Source organism: Nerophis lumbriciformis, linkage group LG05 (assembly GCF_033978685.3).
Source record: "Nerophis lumbriciformis linkage group LG05, RoL_Nlum_v2.1, whole genome shotgun sequence".
Lineage (NCBI taxonomy): Eukaryota > Metazoa > Chordata > Actinopteri > Syngnathiformes > Syngnathidae > Nerophis > Nerophis lumbriciformis.
The window spans coordinates 6,153,742-6,173,627 of NC_084552.2; the positions used below are offsets into that span (position 1 = coordinate 6,153,742).

A 19,886-nucleotide genomic window follows, 5' to 3' on the forward strand; every position below is an offset into this window, starting at 1 on the left:
AATGGAGAGGGTACATTGATAACAACCTGGCAAATGACCAGAAGGAGTGAATAAAAAAAAAAAATTTCATTTAACAAAAAAATTCGATAAGTAAATTAAACTTAATTTAGGTTTTTTACATTAATTCATTTTCAAATTTACCCGAAAAAAAATATATAATCTTGAATTCAGTTTTTACATTAAAAAAATAAAAATAACAACACTAAACTGAATTATATTGAAACATAAATATTTAATTATATTGAATTATATGTATTCAATTATGGTACTTGTATTATTTAATTATTGAAAAATCAACAAAGAAAATTATTTTATTTTATTATTAGAGTTAATATAATTAATTATTTAATAACCTGGTCAATTAACCAAAACGAGCCAATACAAAAATATGGAAATTAAATTATAAAATATGATACATTTAGTAAATTTAACTGAATTGTTTTGTAATTAATTTAATTTGATGTTTATTCCAATTGACAAAAATAAAAAAAATGAAATGAAATATTGCATTTAGTTTTTACAATTTATATAAATAAAACTAAATAATGTATCTTGTATTCAATTACCTGTAATAATTCATTTTTAAAAATGAACAAATAATTTATTTATTTTTTTATTATAGTTGATATAATTAACTAAGTAATAACCTGGAAAATTGATATAGTCAATACAAAAATAAATATAAATTAAATTACAAAATAATAATTATTAATTTTGAAAAATGAACAAATAAATAGCCTCCATAAATAAAACCTAAACTAAATCAAATTAAATTAATATACTTTGTATTTCATTGGTGATTTATGTTTTTAGTAAATATGAAATCGGTACAAAAGGGAATCACACATGGTTTCCGACAGCCTGCAACTTACAATGCAGTGCAAATAAATGTCTTTTAAAAAAGTGGGTTGACTAATTGAGAGTGCACATGTAAAAAAAAAATGCATGTTTTCCTACCTGTAGTAGTTTGGCTTAAAGGGCCCGTTCTTATTCAAGCCAAGATACTTGGCCTGCTCGTCACTCAGCTCTGTGAGATGAGCATCAAAGGTGGGCAGATGGAGACTAGCCACATACTCGTCTGTACGGAACACAAGAGAGGAGAGCGTGCGCTCAGTCATCCTTTGGCTCACATTGTTACTTAGGTGCTTCCTTTTTGCTTTAGCGTCTCGGGCTGTCATTGTTTATTATTTGCATCTCTGACTCCCAAAGGCGACGGATGGCAGACAGAATGATTGTGTGTCAAGGGAGGCCACTCACTCAAACAAAGCATGGCTGCAGGCAAAACAGGTCCTTATCATAACTTTCTTTTGCACTCCCTTGCTTCGTCAAAATGTTTGCATGGCCAAAATGAAATAGAGCAAGCAGATGAATGTGTCACCCATGCGTCACATCAAATATGGTGGAGTAACTTAAAATAATTCCTCTACTTAAACTGATACTTGCTCTGGGTCAGCAGGTGTCGCTTCCACATGCTCCATAAGGTCTAAAATATCAACCACCAACTCCTGAAAACGTACCAGTATGTCCTTCTTAGGCGCCTAAAGTTCCAGTCTTCAGACCAAAGCAATGATTGGACTAGATTTGTGTTAGTCCCGCCCAATGAATTTGACAAGTGAGGTTACCAAATAAAATGAATTTATGAACCTTTGTGTTAGCGCTTCAAGAATTTACTTTGTCTGTCAAACTCACCCGTCAAAGTCAGTAGGCGGGGCTGACACAAATCTAGTCCAATCATTGCAAGTTGAAGTGCATGGTAACCAATCAGGTGTTAGGATCCGCCCACTGACTTTGACGGATACAATAAACACTTGAAGCCCTGACAAGGGCCACATTGGATTGAGTTGGGACAAAATTAAATAAATAAATCTTTAAATAATTAGTTCAGTTTAATCATTTATATATAATAACACATTTAATAACAACTCCAGTTGGCCAAAGTACTGTACAGAAATATGATACAATACAATTTAAATTACTTAAATGTGTGATTAATTAAAATAAAGCAAATAAATTGTGAACTAAATAAAGCAAAAATTAATTAAATTGCTAAATAAATAATGAATTAAATAATTGTTTTTTAAATTAAATACCATTTCCCATTAAATACATTAGTGACAAATGTAAGCATTTCATTGTAATTACAAAATTGAATAATGGCAGATTTAAGTTATCTTTTAAACATGTATTTAATTATTTATTTTTGGACTATTTGGCCCCCCATAATCAAAGAGCATGTGCTTTATTTTATAGATTACATACTAGAATGAGAAGAATATGTATGTATGTATGTATATGCAAATGTAATGTATGTTTTACTTAAAAAAAAACACATTCTTTGTATATCTTTGACTCTCAAAAAGTGGTACAAGTAAGTGCCACTGGTGGTACTCAGCATTTTCTGAAAATGTTATTATATTATTACAAACATATACAGTACAGGCCAAAAGTTTGGACACACCTTCTCATTCAATGGGTTTTCTTTATTTTAATGACTATTTACATTGTAGATTGTCACTGAAGGCATCAAAACTACGAATGAACACATGTAGAGTTATGTACTTAACAAAAAAGGTGAAATAACTGAAAACATGTTTTATACTCTAGTTTCTTCAAAATAGCCTCTGATTAATGCTTTGCACACTCTTGGCATTCTCTTGATGAGCTTCAAGAGGTAGTCACCTAAAATGGTTTTCACTTCACAGGTGTGCCTTATCAGGGTTGATTAGTGGAATGTCTTGCTTTATCAATGGGAGCTGGACCATCAGTTGTGTTGTGAATGAGAAGGTTTGTCCAAACGTTTGGCCTGTACTGTATATTAATGAAATAATTGTACAAATAGAAATGTTTTACCCATATATTTTCTTTTCTGAATTATTCATGTTTAACTCACCCCATAAGCTGTAAGCCAATTATTTACTTGCAAGGACAAGCTACACATTCGAAGCTAAACCACGTACCGGTAGGTACCAAAAACGATGGTACTTGGTGGAGTCAAAAGGTTTGAGAACCATCGGTCTGTGTTTAGAAAGTTGTCAAGAACGTCTTACCCATCTTCTTGGGCAGCAGATAAACATCCTGCTTGTAGCGTCCATCTGGAGCGTTGTACAGCTCTATCAGAGCCAGAGCCTGGCCACACAAACGTCAGAGTTAGGCAATAATTATAATTATTTGAATGTATATTGACAACAGTAATAGTTTACCTGGGTTGTAGCTGTTATTGAGAGCACAAACGTGGGAACGGTGGAACAGCTGAGGTTCAGGAGACGACCCTGCAAAGAGGAGAAATAAAGTAGTCCCAAGATATTTATCGAGGTGGAAGGGAGGTGAGGAGAGGAGTTTGGTGCTGACTGACAGCTTGTCTGTTTGGGTCAGTCACGGCTGCTCTGGTTCTGTCACTACAATCTGCCATACATTCAATGCACATACTACGTGACACCACATTCCGTATTGGTCAGAGATCATTCTTGTGTACCTCGGCCAACAGCACTATCCTCTTGCCATCGGGCCAGATGACGTGGTCCACCTGTGAGCGCACTCTCTCCCAAGTCAGCTCTGGTGTCCGCAGACTCGCCTGCAGGGGGATTAAAAGGATTGCATTTCCTGTTTTCGGGTTTGTTTAGCACCTTTTTGCATTAAAATAAAACATGTCCGGCAAGCAAATCAATAAAAAAGGCCTTTGTCACCACTCGGATTAAACTGTGGTTACCACGGCAACAGTGACATCACTGGATCACTAATCTGTCTATATTTTTCTGCTTGTTAAGCCATATTATTAAAAATAAAAAAACAAGCTGGTGACGCACCACGTCGATCTCTGTGTTAGAGTGCCCCATGTTGCAGACAATGCAGCCATTCTTCATGCGGTCCAGGTTTTCTCGCACCACCACGTTCTTGTTGCCTGATGGCATGCAGAACAAGTGCAGAGAAGGCAACAAGGAAAATGTGTCACCAAAGAATAGGGTTAGTTCAACTGTAGAAAATGTTTTAGACTCATCACTTTGCAGTTAATTAATTTGACAGATATAGTTAGTGCACAAGCCCTGCAGACGCCTCAATCATTAGTATGTTTTCATCTACAAAACCATTCTTTGTATCACTCCATTCTATCTATCTTGTCTTTTAACAAAGAAACAAGGAAGTCACAATCTTTGTTCAATGAATGTTCTGCAATTTGTCGTCCCCAAAGTAAGAACTGAACTGGGCAAGAAAGCATTTAGGTTTTCAGCACCGAAGGCTTGGAATAACCTACAATCGAATATTCAACTTCAAACCCTTGTTACATATAATTAGTTTAAAACTTCTGTGAAAGGACTGCAGTCTACCTTGTCTGTATGCACATGTGTTATGTGAGCAAGTTTTAATGTTGTAAATTTGATGTTTTATGTGTTGTTTACTGTTTTTAATGTAACCTTGCTGCTGCCCTCTTGGCCAGGTCTCCCTTGGAAAAGAGATCTTTGATCTCAATGGGATTTTACCTGGTTAAATAAAGGCTAAATAAAATTAAATAAAACAAAATCCAGGAGAAATACCTGCTAAAGTTGCTTTGACTACAATAAGAGTTTGTACGAACAATTATGCAAAGGGCAGTCAAAAAACTGTACCGGGTGTGATTATAGATGTGTGCATGATGATTGAAGATGCATAATTTACACCATGGCTATTCTACTAGCGGGCGGGGGGCCAAATCCGCCGGGGAATGACACCATACCGCTCACCCGGGTTCAGTTCAAAACTTGGTAGCCAAACATTTTTGCAGCAAATCCTGTGATCCTGTTGGACCACTGTAAACACATTGGCTGATCCTTGCATTGACATTTTAACCTTGCTAGCAAACATAGAACACTGGTGCTCCAAACTTGTGATTTACATAACTGAGGCGTTCCTCAAGGCACCCCTTTAAGTCCTCTCCCTTTTGCCAGTTACAACTTATTTCTGTAATGTGATTTATGGAATTAAGATGTTGCAGTAGCTTGTTGGTCAGTAGTCTTGTGTTCAACTTATTTAGTTATACCAGTGGTGTTCCTCAAGGTTCCATTTTAGGTCCTCACTTTTTCATAATTTGCGCTATCCAACTGGTGGCCTGTGAGTTCAGTTTAAAAAACTTGTGGGAGATTTAAATTTTTGCAGCAGGTTACACTAGAAGGGGTGCCCAAACTTTTTTCCCCCTAGGGCCAAAGTGAAAATGTGCCCTTAGGCCAAACACTGCGATTTTAAATATACAGCTGCACAATGAATAGTTTAAGTATGTTTTTATTTTTATTTTTGTCATTAAAAAATACAATGTGTGCTTACGGACTGTATCCATGCGGACTGTATTGATCTATAATGTAGGAACCAGAAATATTGATAACAGAAAGAAACAACCCTTTTGTGCGAATGAGTGTGAATACCGTATTTTCCGCACCATAAGCCGCCCTGGGTTATAAGCCGCGCCTTCAATGAACGGCATATTTCAAAACTTTGTCCACCTATAAGCCGCCCCGTGTTATAAGCCGCATCTAACTGCGTGACGGAGCTGCGTGAAAAAAGCCACCCGGCCTCTTCGCGTAAACTTACCTTAACCACTCGCTCATCTTTTTCTTTTTCTTCTTCATCCATCCATCCCTTCGAGTTAGCTTTTATGATGACGCCGGCTGGAAAGGTCTCTTTTGGCAAGGTCTTCCTTTTGAATATCACCATGGGTGGAAGTTTCTGGCCATTAGCATGGCAAGCTAGAACCACAGTGAAGGATGACTTCTCATTCCCTGTGGTGCGAATATTCACCGCACGTGCTCCCGTTGTATCCACAGTGCGGTTCACAGGAATATCAAAAGTCAGTGGAACCTCGTCCATGTTGATAATGTTCTCTGGCCGGATCTTTTTTTCAGCTATCTTGTTTTTACAATATGCACGGAAAGTAGCCAGCTTTTCTTGAAAGTCTTTAGGCAGTTGCTGTGAAATAGTAGTCCGTGTGCGGATGGAGAGATTGCGTCTTTTCATGAACCGGAAACCTGTCGCTTAGTAGGAGCCATTTTGTGGTCTTTACAGATGTAAACACACAAAGGAAATGAAACGTAATATCCGCGCGCTTCTTCTTCTTCTTCTTCTTCTTCTTCTACGCGGGCGGGTGGTTGCTTACAGTAGAAGAAGAAGCGCTTCCTGTTCTATGGGGGCGGGTGCTTACCTTGGCGGTTGCTTGCGTAGAAGAAGAAGCACTTCCTCTTCTACGGGGAAAAAAGATGGCGGCTGTTTACCGTAGTTGCGAGACCGAAACTTTATGAAAATGAATCTTAATATTAATCCATATATAAAGCGCACCGGGTTATAAGCCGCACTGTCAGCTTTTGAGTAAATTTGTGGTTTTTAGGTGCGGCTAATAGTGCGGAAAATACGGTAAGTGTAAATGGGGAGGGAGGTTTTTTGGGTTGGTGCACTAATTGTAAGTGTATCTTGTGTTTTTTATGTTGATTTAATAAAATAAATAAAAACATTTTTAATTTTTTTATACATTTCTTGTGCGGACCGGTGGTTGGGGACCACTGCTGTAGAGAACGCTGTTTTTTATAATAAACAAAATTAGACTAATAGTGAAAGGAGAAATCCGGCCCCCCGGTTCTTAGCTTTCTGGAAATGTGGTCCTTAAAACAATTGAGTAATATATTCCTGATGTACAACTTTAGTAAAAGGATTTCTATGCAGCTGACTCACTATCCTTCTGAGAGCACCAATGAGGGAACACAGCTTATTGGAAGTGATGCCATCTTGTTATATGAATAACTCAAGACTTATTACCGGCATCAATAGACATTATTCAGACCACTGCAGCTTCACCCTTAAGACATCGCAATTACCGTTCAGCCTATGAGTAGCATTAAGGCAATGAAGCAGACGCACATATAATTATCACTTCTAATTAGGCGTTAAGGACTTCCCCAAGTTATTTTAGTACAATATCAGCTTTTAATTGTGCACTACTAGAAGTGTTACTTGAATCATTAAGAGTACAAGCAACAGACGAGCCACAAATAAGCACATGTTGTACAAACAGGAAGTGAGGTGTTTGCAGGTGGGTACCTGTGCAGGTGATGACAATGTCCACTTGTCTTATGACTTCATTGAGCTTGACCAGCCGGAAGCCGTCCATGCTGCCGTAGAGATGGGGAAAAAATCAAAAATGAGGGTTGGTGTTGAGGTCTTATACAGAGAAGTGACAGGGCTGAGTCTCACCAAGCCTGCAAGGCACAGATGGGGTCGATCTCTGTGACGTAGACGATGGAGCCCATTGCTTTGAGGGCAGCGCAGCAGCCTTTCCCCACCTGAGCAAATATTAAAGGAAGTTGACTTTTTAATGATGTTGTAGCAGTAATATGTGCCCCGAGAGCAGTGGTTGTATACATTCTGTGGCCCGCTACCTAACTTCATAGTCTAATCTGCACATCCTATGCTGTTCATAGTTAACATTACGCTCACATTTCAAAGTCATAATATATTTAAGGGTAAATTTAAAGTCCCAACGATAGTCACACACACACGAGGTGTCGTGAAATTATCCTTTGCATTTGACCCATCCCCACGTTCACCCCCTGGGAGGTGAGGGGAGCAGTGAGCAGCAGCGGTGGGCGCGCTTGGGAATCATTTTGGTGATTTAACCCCCAATTCCAACCCTTGATGCTGAGTGCCAAGCAGGAAGGCAATGGTTCCCATTTGTATGGTCTTTGGTATGACTCAGCCGAGGTTTGAACTCACGACCTTCCAGTCTCAGGTCGAACACTCTAACCACAAGCCCACTGAGCAGGTCTTTAACACTCAATGTGTAAGGAAACGCACAAACTCCCTAAGCATACGTACCCACGCAGCGAGTAGGCATGGATATTGTCGAAAAACATATTTTAAAAAGTTTATTCCCACAAAAAAAAAAAATATATATATATATATATATACATATATATATATATGTATATTAGGGGTGTGGGAAAAAATCGATTTGAATTTGAATCGCGATTCTTACATTGTGCGATTCAGAATCGATTCTCATTTAAAAAAAATATTTTTTATTTTTTATTAATCAATCCAAGAAGACAATACACAGCAATACCATAACAATGCAATCCAGTTCCAAAACCAAACCCGACCCAGCAACACTCAGAACTGCAATAAACAGAGCAATTGAGAGGAGACACAAACACGACACAGAACAAACCAAAAGTAGTGAAACAAAAATGAATATTATCCACAACAGTATCAATATTAGTTACAATTTCAACATAGCAATCCCTCATTGACATCATTAGACATTTATAAATAAAAAAAGAACAATAGTGTCACAGTGGCTTACACTTGCATCGCATCCCATAAGCTTGACAACACACTGTGTCCAATATTTTCACAAAGATAAAATAAGTCCTATTTTTGGTTCATTTAATAGTTAAAACAAATTTACATTATTGCAATCAGTTGATAAAACATTGTCCTTTACAATTATAGAAGCTTTTTACAAAAATCTACTACTCTGCTTGCATGTCAGCAGACTGGGGTAGATCCTGCTGAAATCCTATGTATTGAATGAATAGAGAATCGTTTTGAATCGGAAAAAAATCGTTTTTGAATCGAGAATCGTGTTGAATTGAAAAAAAAAAAAAAAATCGATTTTGTCTCGAATCGTGACCCCAAGAATCGATATTGAATCGAATCGTGGGGCACCCAAAGATTCACAGCCCTAATATATATATATAAATACATATATATACATATATATATATATATATATATATATATATATATATATATATATATATATATATATATATATATATATATACACATATATATATATATATATATATTTTTATTTTATTTTTTTTTTTTTTTTTTATATTGATTCTTGAAAATTATGAATCAATTTAAAATCATATTAAATAAGAGTTTCAATTAGGATGTGAATTAGTTATCCATCAATTTGTATGTACAAAATCAAATATTCAATACATAGGCATTTGTGTAATAATTGTAGCGATTATACATTCATATTAGCACAGAGTGTAGTCAACCAAATTTTCTCTAAGCAATGTTGCAATTTTCAAAAAACAAAGCAATTGATTTAAAAAGTCATGTAACGTAACTAAAGTAAGGCTCCACTTTTACAAAAATGCAATAGCTTGATGCTAATATACATTGGCTTTGCTATTGACATGCTACTGATTAGCATTAGCGATTTTACATGGCGATTTGAACACCCCCAAATTTGTTAATGAAAACTACAACTAAGATGCACGTTACAATCTAGCAATGGTGCGTTATAAGTACAATACTTGCAGTATTAGCACTTTTTAGGGCTCAGCAAAAGACTAGACAACAGAGACTGAACTGACTAGCCAACACACTATAAATTATAGTCTTGGATTTGCAACTGTAATTGAGACTCAGAAATGACAATAAAACAAGATCTGACAACTGGAGAGCAGTTGTCAGAATCAGCTCATTTGTAAATGTTGCAATAAAAAGTGAGACTATTATGAAAAACAATATTTATTAACACCACAAATTTATTGAAAATTGGTACCGATGAGTATCGATATAAATTCAGAGGTACCGTATCGGTTCAAATGTGAATGGTACCCATTCCTACATGCCAGTTACACTGCAAAATGGTACAGAATAAATTGTTTTGTTAGAGGGAACAGTGTTAGCACTGCTATGTTGATGCATTCCTTAATGTTACACTGTTGTATGTGGCACACAGCATCGGTTAGATTGGACAAGTACAGAGTCGCTGTGTATATATCACACAACTTGTAGACACTCTGTCGGACAGAGACATGGACATTAACATACCTCATTAGCATTAAAGCTACGAGGGATGTAAATTTATTTGTGATGGACGATTCGATTCGCATCTCGATACATGGGTTACGATGCGATTCAAAAATAATTTATTTATGACAGACAGAAAGATTAGATGCGATTTGATTTAGTGTATGAACGATTCGATACGATTAAATTTAGTGTATGAATGATTCAATAAGATTCAATTTAGTGTATGAATGATTCGATTCCATGGTTAATATTTGTTGATGGACATCTACTACGCATTTAGTACCATAGAAAAGTATTGCAATGACGCCCCTAAGCTTATGGACGTCAATTGAGTCTCGCTAGGTCATCAACCCTCGCTGTTGGCCAGCAGTGACGTACGGCACATGATACAAATGTTTGTTTACTTTAAAAAAAATGCCAACATACGCTATGTTCGGCTTTGCTTGTGCTCTTCTTTTTTTCGCCTGTCTGTATTAGGAAGAATACAGTATAGAAGACTGGGTTTTGGCGAAATATGCAAGTGCTGGCGCATCAGCTTGTTCTATGTAAAGTGTGTTTCATTGTACTTTTGTGTTTGAAGCCAATATTTATGTGTAGTAGCAAACCACCAGTGTCATTATTATGAAAATCATTGTCTACGCTTATTACTTACATTTGTACGCTTCTCTGGGTTTCTGTTCTAACATCGTTCTCCCCGCACTCAATAGTGTACGGAGGTCTGCGAGCTCACTTTGCTTCAAGGGAGGTACTTCGAACTTCCCCCCTACCTGGCGGACAATTCAAACGCCTCTTGGTTGACATGAACGCGCAAAACCAAGGAGGGAGGGCAAAAACAAGGACGCAGGAGGGATATTCGAATTGAGCCTTAATTTGTCCAAGCTAAGTCTATGAGTATGAACTGATGAAAACTACTTGTATGACAGGTCAAACAGCTTCTAAGACAACTGATCAGTTGAATGCCTCGAAAATAACAATAACCTGATAAATGAGAACAGCCATAGGCGCAGTCACCTTCAAATATAAAAAAAAGCACATTCCATAACATGCTTCCAGTATTTTCTACATTTTAAAACATATATCCTCAAAGGTGTTAAATTAAAAAGGAAAACACATGACAAATATATTTCTCCACGAGTCAAGTCAGTGTCGTCACAGACGCCTACAGGTTCTAGCCAATGACTTGACTAGGGGGTGATACTCTTGGGACAAGGATGGGAAGTGATGTGTGTTGTCGAATTATGGTTATGGTTTGAGTTTATTTCGAACATGCATACAATTACGACATGATGCATCAAAATTTGAAAGAGTTGAAAGAGGAAAAGAAAGTTGCTGGAAAAGAGAGCAAGACACGGCGATTGAGCCCATTATACAAGAACGTTGCATTTTGTGAAATAAAGAAATACAAACTGAGACTGTGTCTGAGCCGCCATTCCTTGGGATGTTACAATATTGACAAACGGCGCAGCACGGAGACGGTCCGCAGTGTTGACCTTGCGTATTGTGCGGGTAATTATTTGGCAGGCAGCCGTAACTCTCCTAATGTTTTAAAGATAAACTGTCTATTGATTGCTAGTCTCGTGCGACACCCAGTCCATGTATTTACGTCTATTCGTCTCCAGGTACGCAATAACGTAACAAGCACGTGACTCTCTTCACGGACAACGCTGGCTCTCATGTCGTTTTTAAAGACAAAAACGGCTTATGTGTCTACACTCAACTAACCTAAAGATTCACAACTGAACCGATTGAGGGGGCTCGAACGAGCTATCCGGTCGCATCGGTTTATCGTTTCCAACTCTAAAAGCCACATACACACAAAACGGTGTGTTCCCATCAAAATCCCAGCATCAAAGCAAGGTTTTGGCTAACAAAATTCTACCTCAGACATAATTATTCACTCGTCTTGAGAACTGTGTGGGCATTAAGGGCGCCGCCCTCAACTGGTTCCGGTCGTACCTAACCGACGGGAGTTTTTGTGTAAAAGTAGACAGTTTTATGTCTTCCACAGCTCCTTTACCACATGGGGTCCCCCAGGGCTCAATCCTTGCCCCAATTTTATTTGCGCTTTACCTTCTCCCCCTTGGTTCTATTTTTAGGAAGTACAGTATTGCATTTCATTTTTACGCCGATGATTGCCAGATTTATTTTCCCATGGCACAAAATAACACGGTTCAACGTCTTATTGACTGCCTGCACGACATCAAAGTCTGGCTTTCAGCTAACTTCCTGAGCCTAAATGAAGATAAAACAGAAGTTATGTTGTTCGGTCCAAGTCGCTCTCCCTCCCCCAACGTTGACCTCGGCACTCTGACCCTGTATCTCAGCGACTGTGTCACAAACCTGGGGGTAAAGTTCGACTCAGATTTTAAATTCGAAAAACAAATCAGCAGCGTCGTACAAAAAAGCTTTTATCAATTACGCCAAATAGCGAAAGTGAAACCGCTTCTATCAGGACATGATCTTGAGAAATTAATCCACGCCTTTATCTCGACTCGTCTTGACTACTGTAATGCCCTGTATGTTGGCACTAGCCAGGCCTCCCTCGCCCGCCTGCAGCTCGTGCAGAACTCTGCTGCTCGTCTGCTAACACAGACCCGCAGACGTGAGCACATCACCCCTATTTTAGCGTCCCTTCACTGGCTCCCTGTGCGTTACCGAATACATTTTAAACTCCTTTTATTTGTTTTTAAATGTCTAAACAACCTCGCGCCAACCTATCTCTCCGACCTCCTTCAGCCTTACTGCCCCACCCGATCCTTAAGATCAGCCGATCAGCTGCTGTTGACGGTCCCTGACACAAGGCTGAAGCTTAGAGGTGACAGAGCTTTCGCCGTTGCTGCTCCCAAGCTCTGGAACGACCTACCTCTGAGTGTTAGACAAGCCTCCTCTCTTCCTGTTTTTAAATCTCTCTTAAAAACATACTTTTATTCCATGGCTTTTAACACTGAGTGATATCCATCCTGCAATGGCGCCCCATAATACACCTGCCGTGAACCTGTTTTTATGTTTTAATTTATTCTATTTTATTTATTTATTTTTTATCGTGTTCTGTTTGTGTTGTGTTGTGTTTGCTCGGTACTCGTTTTATCTTTTAACCTGTCCATTGTACAGCACTTTGGCTACCCCTGTGGTAAATTTTAAATGTGCTTTATAAATAAAGTTGATTTGATTTGATTTGATTTGATTTGATAATTAAAATTGCTGAAATGTTGATAAAACATCCGTACTGTAACCATTGTGTTAAGGAACATCTTACCTCTCCATATCCACACACCACCACTTGCTTGCCTCCAAACATGACATCAGTGGTCCTCTTCAAGCTGAAAACAGTAACATTTAACAGTAAAACAAAGGCAAGATTGTTGAGGGGAACTTTCTTTGACTTTCATACCCGTCTAGGATGGACTCCCTGCAGCAGTAGAGGTTGTCAAACTTCTGCTTGGTCACAGAGTCGTTGACATTCATGGCCGGGACACACAGCTTCCCTGCCTTGGACAGCTGGTAGAGCCTGCGAATACGAAAGCACAAGAATGCTATAAATTATACAGTAGTTGTACGTGTGATTGAGCAGTGATGCATATAAATCTATTATAATGACATGGAAACACACTTCTACAATCATGTAATACTGCAATGCTGCAATTGCATAACCACAGAGGGATTTTCACCACTAGATGGCAATGTTGCTACACGAGAAAGAATGACAACAGATTTACACTTTCTTTAAAAATACCGCATTAAAAGACCGTGTACCAATATTCTTGCTTTTGACTCTCTTTTCTGAGGTTATTGTGCTTTCTTACTTCAGCAAGTCCTACCTGTGCACACCAGTAACACTCTCCTCCACAATGCCCTTGATCTTCTTGAACATGTTGGGGTATTTTTTGTAGATCCAGTGAGTCAGGTCTCCGCCGTCATCCAAAATCTGAAGACAAAGGAAACCAAATTGTTCCATTTTGAATATGTTTAATTGCTCTATTAGTCTTCCTTCTATTGGCATACAACCACCTATAATTTAAAATCCATTGACTCCAACGGAGAGGGAAGAACAAAGTGTTTTTTGGCATGCTTAAGTGGACTACCATGTTGGGCTGCCAGCCCTCCACGTTGACACAGCGATCGATACACCACCAGAAGTCGTCCTCGGACTCGCCTTTCCATGCAAACACACTGAAACCTGTACAGAGAAGACAGGGAGTGCTCCATAGCTGTGCAGCAGAAGAAATAACAGAGGAAGGAGAGAAAACAATGCGGCCTCTGACCTCCTTCTGCCAGGGCAGCTGCCACTTCATTTTGGGTGGAGTAGATGTTACAGGCGGCCCATCTGCACTGAGCCCCCAGAGCTGACAGAGTCTCCATCAACACCTGAGGGCAAGGACCAATCAAGTGAAAATGCTTTGATTTCACTGTAGCGACTTTCCAAGCTCTACTCACAGCAGTCTGGGCAGTGATGTGGGTGCAGCCCACCACCTTGGCACCAGCCAGGGGTTTCTCGCCCTGGGCTCGCTTCCTCAGAGCCATGAGGGATGGCATCTCTGGAGGAGGTAGCACAAATGGATAAAAGGACTCTGCTAGTTAATACTTCATGGCTAATTCATCAAGTCATCCAGCTCCAGGAGACGATACTAAAAAGGTGTTGATAATTCAACTACGGACTAGGGTGGTACGATATACGGGTACTAATAAAGTACAGCGGTGCTAATGAATTTTTAAAAATAATGGTAGTTTTTTTTCATGAACATGAATGATGGCGCGCCGTGGTGATGTTGCTGGTGACATGAGTCGAGGAGCATGTAAGTCAACACAGCAGAAACAGCGAGAAAACAGAAAAGAGAGAATGGACGTATTTCGGCTTAATAACTAACAATAAAAGTGAAGCTATAAACACTGAAGATAGCTAGCGGCTAATGTCCATCCACAGTTTTTTTAGCTACTTCTAAATAACTAATCCTCGCCTCCATGGCGACAAATAAACTTTGTTTCTTACAAGCACCATACCTGCATGATGAAGAAAAGCTAAACATGCTTCACAATGCAAAAGCTAACCGCTAAAAAGAAGCTAGCGCTCCTGAATATAAACATTGAACATAAACATTGACTGTAAGGATACCAAGTACAAGAGCCGTATATAGTGGATACTACAATGATTTCATCAATATTTTTTATGATCACAAAATCTTTGGGCATTTTTTTATTGTTTATAAACTCAGAAAATACGTCCCTGGAGAATAAAATAAATATATTGTATATATTTATTTTATTAAATAAAATAAATATATACTATATATTTATTTTATTATATATATATATAAAATAAATACTTGAATTTCAGTGTTCATTTATTTACACATATACACACACATAACACTCATCTACTCATTGTTGAGTTAAGGGTTGAATTGTCCATCCTTGTTCTATTCTCTGTCACTATTTTTCGAACCATGCTGAACACCCTCTCTGATGATGCATTGATGTGTGGCACGCACAAAAGTGCTTTCATCAAATGCACTAGATGGCAGTATTGTCCTGTTTAAGAGTGTCACAACATTGCTGTTTACGGCAGACGAACTGCTTTACGGTATACAAAAACGTGACTGCTGTTGTTGTGTGCTGGGAGGGCGATAATGAAACTGCCTAACAATAAACCCACATAAGAAACCAAGAACTCGCCCTCCATCATTCTACAGTTATAACGTGATTGGGCAGGTATGCTGTTTAAATTGTGGGTTAATACTCAAATAAAATATTTGTTATTATGGAACTGAGTCCGCCTGAATTTCGGGAGAAAATTTGTCCCGGGAGGTTTTCGGGAGAGGCGCTGAATTTCGGGAGTCTCCCGGAAAATCCGGGAGGGTTGGCAAGTATGCCCTAGACACAGGTGGACTTTAAGTATGACCAATGTTGTAACTTCTTGAAAATAGATCAATACCCAAACTTATGAAAAGTAGCCAAACGACAGAAGAATAAGTGCTTCTTACATTTTAAGAAAGAACATGTTAAAACAGAAAGTAACCAGATATTAATAGTAACTGAAAGTAGTTAATAATCCATCTACCCATTTTCGACTGCTTGTCCCTCATAATTTTGACAAAATACAAGCGTAAATGACAATATGTCACTGCATACATCAGCAGCCAAATTAGGAGCCTTTATAACCCGTTTGCTTACCACAACTAAAAGAGAAGTTAAGTTGCCTAGTACATTCAATATGTTATTTAATGCCAACATTTATCTTTGATTGCAATAAGAAATATATGTTTAATGTATAATAAGGTTTTCTGTTAAAATAAAGCCAATAAGGCCATCTTTTGTGGTCCCCTTTATTTTGAAAAGTATAAAGAAGTTTTAAAAATACATTTTGGTACCGATACCAAAATATTAGTATCGGGACAACACTACCACAGACTAATAACAAACCTTGCTCCGCTATTTCAATCTCTCGCCGTCCGAAGTCGGACTGTTTGATGTTTTTGATACAAAAGTCACCGTTGCCCTTTGAGTTCTTCTGCTGTTTGTCCCGGGGAGACGTCTCATCGTCGGAGCTGTCTGTGTATGACGCCGCTGACGTGAACAAAACACACAAGCAGTTTTGTCAGCGAAAAGTGGTCGCCTTGACTTGCAAGAATTAATCAACTGATCAAGAGGTGTGTCCCAAGACTTTCGTTCAAATGATGACACACGGATGTGCTTTGAGGCGCCAGCGACCCGCGGCAGTTAACAAGTGTTGTAAAAGAACACCATGTACTGTGCCAAGAAGCAAAGGGTGGAGGAGGGTTTGGTGGGGGCTTAAAATGAAAATTCATCCATCTGTACAGACAGAAAGGAAGGGTGGGGGGGGGGGTGTGACAATGAACTGAGCTGCTCTTAAATAAGGGTCAAGAGGATGAAAGTACCGTCACTTGCAAAAGGACATTGAGACACAGTCAGAGATGGCGTGAGAGAAACCTGTAATAAGAAATACATTAAAAACTGAAAGGAAGATAGACTCTGTGGTCCCTTCAAAGGCTTCTTGTTCCCATTGGGTTGAGTTTTTTCTTGCTCTGATGTGAGATCTGAGCTGAGGATGCCGTTGTGGCTTGTGCAGCCCTTTGAGGCATTTGTGATTAAGGGCTACACAAGTAAACTTTGATTGATTCATTGGTTGACTCTAGAAATCCACCTGAAAAAGACAGGCCGTCCTATATTCAAAGTCGTATTAGTGGGATGTTGTATTTATACATGCAAATCAAGAAATAGCGCACAACTTTTCTGTAAGCAAGCTCACAGACATTTTAAAGGTATCGATCCATAATCGATTTGTTTATCCGGCGCTAGTAGGCACGCACCACTGCACGAAACGACACTCACATCCATAAAACCATACGCTCATTTTCTGTTGTTAAGTAAAATTTAAAAACATGAGATGTTGCACATTTCTTACGACACAAACCATTTAACTGTCCAAACGTATACACTTGAGTTTTACGTCATGATCAATGATGTAAATTAGATGAGGATGCCATGTACTGTACAGTAGTGAATGAATTTCCGTGAAATTGGAAGCATACCGGTATATTATAAATTGAATATTTTCATAGCTAGAGCGTTAAAAAAACCTGTTTACGAACTTTTAAATACGGTTTTACACATTATGAGGAACCCCCAGACATGCAAAAACATCCTTTAGTCACCTTTACACTCTTTTAATCCTATATAGTAATGCTACCTGAGGCTGAGCCAATCAGTGGCCACGATACTGAACAACAGGATCTCATCAGTTTGGTCTCATCTAGTGGCCAATACCACAGTAGTTAGGGCTGCATACCATTCACATTTGAACCGATACACACCAATTCCGGTACCTGTCAATCAATACTGGTACTCAACGATACCCATTTTCGTGTTATTAGGGCCCGCATGGCCCATTGTATAAGGACTCCCTTTGGGAGTCCTTATGCAATGGGACATAAGGACCTATTGAATTTGTAAGGTTTTATTCTTTATTCTTCCGCCGCCACATTAAACTGTAATTTGACCACTTAACATGCTTCAAAACTCACCATATTTGACCCTCACATCAGGACCTGCGAAAATTACCTTTAAATAAAAAAGGAACCCCAAAACTCAAAATTGCGCTCTAGCGCCCCCTAGGAGAAAAAAAAAACTAGACTGCCTATATCTCCCACTAGGAAGATCGGAGAGACATGAAACAAAAACCTGTATGTAGGTCTGACTTAGACATAGTTTTCATAATTGTATATCATCGGGCAGAAATCAACAGGAAGTTGGCAATTCCCCCTTCAAGACAAAAAAGTACTAAAAACAGTCACTTTTGCCTCTTTGAGCTGTAATTTGACCCCCTTAACATGCTTCAAAACTCACCGAACTGAACACACACATCAGGACTGGCAAAAATTGCGATCTAATAAAAAAACCTAACCCCAAATCTCAAAATTGTGCTCTAGCGCAATTTTTTAATGAAACGCACAAAAAACTGCTCCTCGGATGAAAAAACTGACAAAACTGCCTGTAACTCCCACTGGGAAGGTCGGAGAGACATGAAACAAAAACCTCTATGTAGGTCTCACTTAGACCTACATTTCATAAATTGACAACCCCCAGCAAAAATCAACAGGAAGTTTGCTATTCCCCCTTCAAAACAATTTTTTTGTAAAAACCGGTCACCTTCCTTCAAAAACTATCTCCTCTGAGCGTGTTTGTCGTTTCGGCTTCAAACTAACACAAGAGAGAGATTAAACCCTTGTGTATAAAATAACAGAACAGCGTTTTAATACCTGCTCCGGTTTTGATTTTATGACCCTTCAAAGACCCGCTGCGCTGCTGTTTTTTTAAGATGGCTGCTTAAAAGCAGGAAGCACCAACGTGCCCACACAATGCAGACAAGGTAGGTACACTAGACAAAAGTCTTGGGACACTTCAGACTAAAAGTAGACAAAAGTATTGGGACACTTATGACTATCACTGAACAAAAGTATTGGGACATTTAGGACTAGCACCTGCCAAATACGCGGGCCCGACCAATGCTGCTTGCAGCTTTAATTTAATATTGTTTTGATAATAAAAACATTTTTATCGCAACATTTAGAAAATGAGCTGATTATCATAACAATCCAATCCAATCCACTTTATTTATAAAGCACATTTAAACAACAAAATGTTTCCAAAATGCTGCACAACAAAAATAAATACATATAAAACCCAATATAAAATAAATATGATTAAAAACGATTTTAAAGGGTAAAACCAATTAAAACAGTAAATGGAAATCAAAATTTTAAAAACACAGAGGACAACAGAGGACCACACAACTCAAGTCAGAGAATAAAAGTGGTTCTTAAGACGAGACTTAAAACACTCCACTGTGGGAGCAGTTCGAACATGGAGGGGTAGAGTAGCAAGATGTAACAACAGCTGTCCAGTTGTTACATCTTGCTCAGTGGCCTTGTGGTTAGAGTGTCCGCCCTGAGATCGGTAGGTCGTGAGTTCAAACTCCGGCCGAGTCATACCAAAGACTATAAAAAAATGCGACCCATTACCTCCCTGCTTGGCACTCAGCATCAAGGGTTGGAATTGGGGGTTATATCACAAAAATTATTCCAGAGCGCGGCCACCGCTGCTGCTCACTGCTCTCCTCACCTCCCAGGGGGTGAACAAGGCAAGGGGTCAAATGCAGAGGACAAATTTCACCACACCTAGTGTGTGTGTGACAATCATTGGTACTTTAACTTTAACATAACTTGTTTTATTGTGACATTTCGGAATCTCAATTACAGTTGGAAGTTCAAAACGTTAGAGACCTCGAGTCTTTTGTTGCGCCCAAAAAGTGATAATACTGTAAGTATTGTACTTATTACAGACTAGCTGTTTGATTGAAACGTGCATCTTGGATGTAGTTCATTAACAAATTTGGAGATGTTGAATTCGGCATATAAAACTGCTCATGCTAATTAGCAACATGTCAATAGCAAAGCCAATGTATATTAGCATCAAGCTGGGGCACTTTTGGAAAAGTGGAGCCTTACTTTACTTACGTTGGAGCGTTTTTTTGAGTGAGTTGCTTTGTTGGCAACATTGCAACATTACCTTGAGGTAGT

The 19,886-nt window shown here is 38.7% G+C and overlaps 1 protein-coding gene across 2 annotated transcripts in view; it reads right to left on the reverse strand.

The window, feature by feature from the left end:
- Nucleotides 1–19,886, reverse strand: part of ahcyl2b (adenosylhomocysteinase like 2b) — an 80,217-nt gene that overhangs the window by 7,015 nt on the left and 53,316 nt on the right. Inside the window, exons 3-16 of one of the 2 annotated variants that reach the window (XM_061961370.1) lie at nt 16,210–16,353; nt 14,227–14,327; nt 14,055–14,157; nt 13,875–13,969; nt 13,611–13,717; nt 13,184–13,300; nt 13,049–13,112; nt 7,207–7,295; nt 7,054–7,124; nt 3,804–3,898; nt 3,473–3,571; nt 3,201–3,269; nt 3,048–3,126; nt 958–1,078 (exon numbers count right to left, since the gene is read on the reverse strand). In XM_061961370.1, coding sequence (XP_061817354.1) covers nt 958–1,078; nt 3,048–3,126; nt 3,201–3,269; nt 3,473–3,571; nt 3,804–3,898; nt 7,054–7,124; nt 7,207–7,295; nt 13,049–13,112; nt 13,184–13,300; nt 13,611–13,717; nt 13,875–13,969; nt 14,055–14,157; nt 14,227–14,327; nt 16,210–16,353 — 1,354 coding nt within the window. Of the gene's footprint in view, nt 1–953; nt 1,079–3,047; nt 3,127–3,200; nt 3,270–3,472; nt 3,572–3,803; nt 3,899–7,053; nt 7,125–7,206; nt 7,296–13,048; nt 13,113–13,183; nt 13,301–13,610; nt 13,718–13,874; nt 13,970–14,054; nt 14,158–14,226; nt 14,328–16,209; nt 16,354–19,886 lie in introns of those variants that run through there. The other variant, XM_061961371.1, reaches the window with a different exon arrangement.